At 61.5% G+C, this 6,000-nt stretch overlaps 1 protein-coding gene across 1 annotated transcript; it reads right to left on the bottom strand.

Annotated features, from left to right (window-relative positions):
- Window positions 1-2,563: 2,563 nt before the first annotated feature.
- Window positions 2,564-5,684, bottom strand: LRRC3 (leucine rich repeat containing 3). The gene is made up of 2 exons (XM_055570393.1): window positions 5,568-5,684; window positions 2,564-4,870 (listed from the first exon to the last, which is right to left on the bottom strand). The coding sequence occupies exon 2, from the start codon at window positions 4,732-4,734 to the stop codon at window positions 3,952-3,954; it is 783 nt and encodes a 260-aa protein (XP_055426368.1). The 5' UTR covers window positions 4,735-4,870; window positions 5,568-5,684; the 3' UTR covers window positions 2,564-3,951.
- Window positions 5,685-6,000: the final 316 nt, after the last annotated feature.

The raw sequence follows: 6,000 nt of genomic DNA, 5'->3' as shown, positions 1-6,000 counted from the left end.
CACCTGCACCCCCCGCACTCCTTGCTGCTGCCCATCTTCGCAGGCTCCCAGGGCCAGGGCTTGGATGTCTTTAGGGCCACTCTTCCTTCAGAACCAGCCTGAAGTAGGGATGATATGAAAGTAGAACCTGCTTGCTGGGCGCCCATGGTGCTCCCAAGGGACCCCAGAAGCAGTGCCAGCAGACTCCCTCGGCAGGAGGGAGGATCCTGATTGTAGCTGCTGTCAAGGGCCTTGAAGCAGACTCAAGCCTCATCATGACATCAGCTGGCTCACAAAATTCCTAAAGCCTGACAACTGGCCATCACAAGCCGGTCCAGCTGTCCAGGCAAGCCCAGCACCCACCGCACCCCATCCTGACCCGGCTTTTCCAGCCCTCGGCTCGGCTCGTGGGGCTGGCGGCTCCAGGACTTGGCGAGGTCGGCGTGAGGGCGGGTCAGACCTGGTGGGGTCACCGAGCTGCAACAACAGAGTCCACTCCAGCAGACACGAGCTCAGAGGTTTATTGAAGGTTCAAAGACAATGGGGAGGACAATGAGTAGAATCGGGTTTGGGGCCAAGCTTCCAGGTAACCACCACAGGCTCCTGCCAAGAGTCCAGACCATTCCACCTCCTCCATGGTCCGCTGGGCCTGCTCTCCAGAACTCAGGCCAGGATCCTGGAGAACCCACTGCAAGGGAGCCCGGGGAGTGCCAGGCAGGCAGGTGGCCAGCCGGGCAGGTGCACAGTGCCGCCCCGGGACGTTGCTCTGGGAGTGCCCCGGGCCTGTGCCCACCATTGCTGCTGTGCCCACCGGAGGTCCCAGAAAGGTGGCTCCATGCCAGGGACAGCCTGTGTCCCAGTGGCTCTGCTGGGGGCTCACAGTACACCTGCTCATCCCCAACTGCTGGACCACCCGAGAGAGCCTGGGGTCCCAAAGTCCAAAGAGGACTGTCAGGGCTCATCAGGAGGCTGCGAGTGTGGGGATCCCTGCCTAGGGTCAGGGTCAAGGTCAAGGGTGGGGCTCTGGTTTCCAAGGGGACCGTCCATGCTGAGGCCAGGGACCAAGCCAGCATGAAGTCCCACCCCAGTCCAGAGTGGTGGGCAAGGGGACCAGGCTCCCGGGGGGCTGCTCCTCCCCTTTCCTCTGCCCTTAGGCCTCCCAGAATCAAGATCCCAACTCCTGTGAGAAGGAAGACAGGCCCAGCTGAGGCGGCTGTTGGGCCAGTCTGCTCATGCCACCCTCAGCCCCATAAACTCCCCTGAATTCATCCCGCCCTGACCCCCAGACCCTGTGAAGAGCTGCCTCCCAAGGAAGGAGGGGCTTGGTGGACAGGGCTGAGCAGGGTTGTACACAGATGGCTCTTTGTGGACTGACTGTGATGAAAGCTGGGGTCCACCCACACCCCACAAGGGCTGCTGCCTCCCTGCCACCTGACTGAGGCCCCCCTTTGCCACGTCCCCACCACTGTCAACCCCGGTCCCCTCAACTGGGCTGGCTGAACCCTGGCCTCTGCAGAACTAGGAGACAGGCAGATGCTTGCTCAGGGTACTGAGGTGGGGGTGGGAGGCCAGTCCGAGGGCCCATGGAGGTGGTGGGGTGTCCAGGCTCACACATGGCAGCAAGAGATGCTAGGTGTCATCTGCAGGAGTCCCTTAAGGAGGGGAGGGACAGACAGAGAAACGAGGGGGCAAGGGGAGGGCTGGGTTCCCAGGACAGCCCAGGGCCAACGGGCACTCCGGCAAGCAGGAAGGAGTTTGCGCTCCTGGGGGTGGGATCCTAGTGGTCTTGGGAGGGAGGTACCCTCTGCCAGGAGACTGCACGAAGGCTGAGAAGCCCAGAAAGGCCAGGAGGGCCTGGTAGCCCCCTGCTACTGGGCTCAGGACAAGAGGGAGAGGGCCCTTCTGGGGTGCTCTGGGGTCCCGGGCCCACTTCCTCTTCCCAGCTGTGTGGACAAGAGCCGGCAGGCCCACACCTGGGGGAAAGCTGGCAGGACACTGGGCGCCGGGCAGCAGCAAAGGGTGAGGGAAAGCCCTGCATGTGCCCCGTGTGTCCCCAGAAGAGCAGCTGGGGGCATGAGGCTCTGGGCTGCTTCCGGGTGAGAGCAGTGAGGAAAGGGCCTGGAGGTGCCCAGGCTGACTGGCCCCTGCAGCACCTGAGCCAAGGCAGCAGGACCCTGGCGTCTGTCCCCACCTCCATCCAGGCCTCAATTCCCTCTTTCCCCCTGACCCAGGGACCCAGGGTCACGTCCACAAACCTGTGGGGTGACGAGCTCCTTGTGTGGCAGGACCCCTCCCCGCTGTGTGCACCCCGGGATGGATGCAGGAGGGGGCCCGATTCACCCACGGAGCCTGTGTCCCCCGGTCAGTCGGCCCACACTCACCTACGCCCATGGTGTCTGTCCCACAGGTGGATTGGCACCCAGGCTGGCTTCTCGGCTTTAGCGGTCACCGGAAGGGTGGGCAGGCCATCAGTTTCCTGAGGATTGGGGTCATTCGGAGCATCGTCTGAGCCCTGCCCTCCACCCCGCACCCTAGCGGGCAGCGGGCAGAGAGGTGCCCACCCCACACTCAGCACGGAGCCCCCTGTTCACACGGTGCTCGCTGTGCCCCCAGCAAGGGCAGGCGGGGCGCTGGGGTGTGGACGAAGGTTGGCATCTGCTGGTCATTTCTTTAACGCACCACAACTGAAAAGTCATGACCTTGCTCAGATGTGCTTTTCAGGTTTCTGCTGCTGCTTCTGGTCCCTCGGCTGCGGGCACCGCGTCTCTGCATCCGTGCGTAAATGTGCTTTCCGTGGCCAGTCATGCGACGCTTTCCCAGTACAGACCTTCACACACCTTTGCCCTTCCTGTCCTTTATACCTCAGATCCACGAGCAGTGTACCCCTAGTTTGCTCCCCCTCAAAATATCTGAAGTAGTTTAAAATATAAACACTCATACAAAAAGGCCGTTAAAAAATAAAACTGGAAACACAGAGTTGGGGTACGTAGGTGGAGGTAAGGTCTACCCTGAACATGAATCAGATAGGAAAACCGAGCAGTAAAGTCGCTCTGAGATTCCTGGCAGCAAAGCTGAGAAGGAGAGAGAGAGTTCCTGTTCCTGGAGAGAGGAAGCAGCCCGCCTTGAAGCATGAGACATTGGACCTCCCTTTGGCTCTCGACCACTGGAAAGGAGCTGCTTTGGTGAGTAGAAAAGCAAGGCACGTGGCGACCCCCGATGATGGGCTCCCTGGCGGAACACAGCCCGCGGGGTGGGAGTCGGGCAGGGCTACCCTTGTCTGGCTGCTGACATGGCTTCCCATGAGCCTCGCTGGACCTGTCTCAGGTTCTCTCTGTGGTTTAATTATTTTTGGGGGTTTTGATTTTTTTTTTTTTCCTTCTCGCTGGACTGAAATTTGATACGTGTTACTCTTAACAAACACTCTGAGAATAAACAAGAGTTGTTCAAAGGTTACACGTTCCACTTACCTCTCTAGAAAAACCTGGTCTCTACCATTTGGCTCTGCAGGGAGTCTGTGGTCAGATCTGTTTGGGACATACTGGGGAAGCAGAGGCAAACCAGCTCCACAGTGTAGATGACCCGTACCTTCAACTGACAAGCTGCACCTCACCTCCTTGGGGAGCCTCACCTCCTTGGGGAGCCTCACTCACAGGCAGGCACTCTTTTGTCCCTGAATGCTTGTCCACCCTATGGGCACCCAGTGGGACAGGCTCCCAGAGTGGAAGGAACACATCTGATGGACTGCCTGGCTTTACGTCCTGAATGGACCACTTCCTGCCCCAGACCTCCCATTTCTCTGAGCCTATTTCCCCATCCATCAGTGGGTCAGATGGATAAACTGCTGGACCTGAAGGAAAATGCTCTGTGGGAGTGGAGCACTGGGCAGAAGCAGCCACGTCACCACCTCCCTGAGGGACACCAGGGGCAGAGCCAGTCCCATCTGCCACGGCAGCAGCAGGAAGCGGGTGGGCACTAGGGTGCAGAGCTGGTGGGGTCCTTGGACATGGGGGTGCTGGGCAGGGACTTGAGGTACTCCAGGTGCCTCCTGGCATCCTCCTGGTTCTGTCGCACGTAGTACACAACGTAGGTGATCACCATGGCGAACCAGCCGAACATGGTGACCAGCATGGCCACATCGGTGGTCTTGTGGTGGACGCTGCAGAAGCTGACGCCAGAGTCGAGAGCCTGGATCAGTGGCTTCCCCACATACTCCTCCTGCACCGAGGTGTGGCAGGCGATCTCGTCCACTGAGTCGGGGTCCAGCTTCAGCTCCCACAGGGCCTCTTGCAGGGCGCACTCACAGTGCAGCGGGTTGTGGGCCAGGCGGATCTTGGCGCTGAGCTTGCCCAGCGCGTCCTTGGGGATCCTCCGGAGGCGGTTGTGAGATAGGTCCAGCAGCCGCAGGCCCCCGGCTAGGCCTGAAAAGGCGGCGGGGCCGATGGTCTCGATGGCGTTCTGCGACAGGTCCAGCTCTCTCAGCTGGTGCAGGTGCTGGAAGGCCCCGTTGGGGATGCGGGCGATCTTGTTGGCATCAAGCTTCAGGAGCACAGTGTCTGCGGGGATGTCCTTGGGGACCTCCTGCAGGCCCCTCGCACTGCAGTGGACAGCCACCGCCCCCGCGTGGTCAGGGCACTGGCAGTTTTGTGGGCAAGAGGCACCTAGCCTCAGGCAGAAGAGCAGGAGCAGGCAGGGCCCTCCTGCAGGGACCGGCAGGGAGGAGGGGCTTTGCCTGCCTGTTGGGCCCATGCTGACCATCTGGGGACAGACAGGATGCTGCTGTCACTCAGGGCTGCAGGTTACATGCTGCCCCACGGCCTGGTCATCGCTGTGCAAGGACCATCGCGTAGATGTAAACTCTCTTCCCTCACATGCCTGGTGTCCTCTTTTGGCTCTAAAAGAGAGGAGCAATCAGCATTGCTGGCCGTGGTTCGTCTGGGGACCTGAGGGCACACTCTGACTTCCAGACACTCTTGACCAGAGGGGGTCCCTGTGATTTACCGCCTCCACCCTGCCCTGGACACACCCACTGCACACCCTGGGGGGGGGGGGGCGGTCAACGGCTTGGACAGCACCGGGTAATGGGAGTCCACCCCTTTCTAGCAGCTCAAGGCTGGAAAGCAGGAAGACTGGGGCTGCAGGGCTTTCTTAAGAAACTGGAATGTAGGGGTGATGGTTGGCGGCGCCTGAGAACCAAGCAGGCAGTCTCATCGCCTTGGGGCTAGGCTGCTGTCAGAAGAAGCTCAGCACTTTGCTAATCGTGACAATTCCTCTGACAATTATTAATATTAAAGCTCTTCTCTGTCGGTCCTATAGGGAACAACTACCCGCCCGGGCGCCTTTTATTTCAATTATGTTTGAAAAAGAGAAAATGAGAAAAGAGAAAAGCCAAGCCCTGGGCGCGCGGCCCGCGCTGGGCGTGGAGTGGCGGGGCCGCGCGGGGCCTGGGCAGGCGGGGCTCGGGCCCCGGGGACCCGGGATATCGGACATAGGGACTCCCGGGCCCCAGACCCTAGGGACCCCCGGGATTCCAGGGAGGAGGATGGACGGGGGCAGGGTGTCCAAGCTCTGGGGTAGGGCAGGGCCTTTACCTGCGCGGCCTCGACAGGAGACTGCTGTGCTTGAGGATCTCTGCCGCTCGGAGCCCGACCCAGCGCCACGCCCGAGAGCGGCCGCTATCCCGAGGCCTGATCCCACGTCCGCGGCCGGTCGGGAGACACGCGGCTCGGCCTGAGCTCGTGGGGCGGTGCCTGCGGGCGAGAGGCGGGGCGGGGCGGGCCTGGGCGGGGTCTGGGGGCGGAGCTGTGGTACGGGGCGGGGCCTGGACGACGCTGGGCCTGAGACTTAGGGGCGGGGCACGGGCGGAGCCTGTGTGCAGGACGCTGCCTGGACAACGCGAGTCGTAAAGGCGAGGGGCGGAGCCTTGGGAGGGGCCGTAGAGGCGGCACGGGGCGGGGCCTGGGGGCGGGGCCTGTGGGAAGGCGTGGAGCCGACCTGGGAGCAGGGTTTTAGATGGGAGTGTGT

The sequence above is a fragment of the Bubalus kerabau genome, chromosome 2, assembly GCF_029407905.1.
Source record: "Bubalus kerabau isolate K-KA32 ecotype Philippines breed swamp buffalo chromosome 2, PCC_UOA_SB_1v2, whole genome shotgun sequence".
Lineage (NCBI taxonomy): Eukaryota > Metazoa > Chordata > Mammalia > Artiodactyla > Bovidae > Bubalus > Bubalus kerabau.
The sequence above is the reverse complement of the archived record's forward strand: the minus strand, read 5'-3'. Positions and strand labels throughout refer to the sequence as shown.

Bases quoted from the DNA above. Each gene is read 5' to 3' on its own strand.
- LRRC3 (XM_055570393.1), bottom strand. From the start codon at position 4,734: ATGGTCAGCATGGGCCCAACAGGCAGGCAAAGCCCCTCCTCCCTGCCG.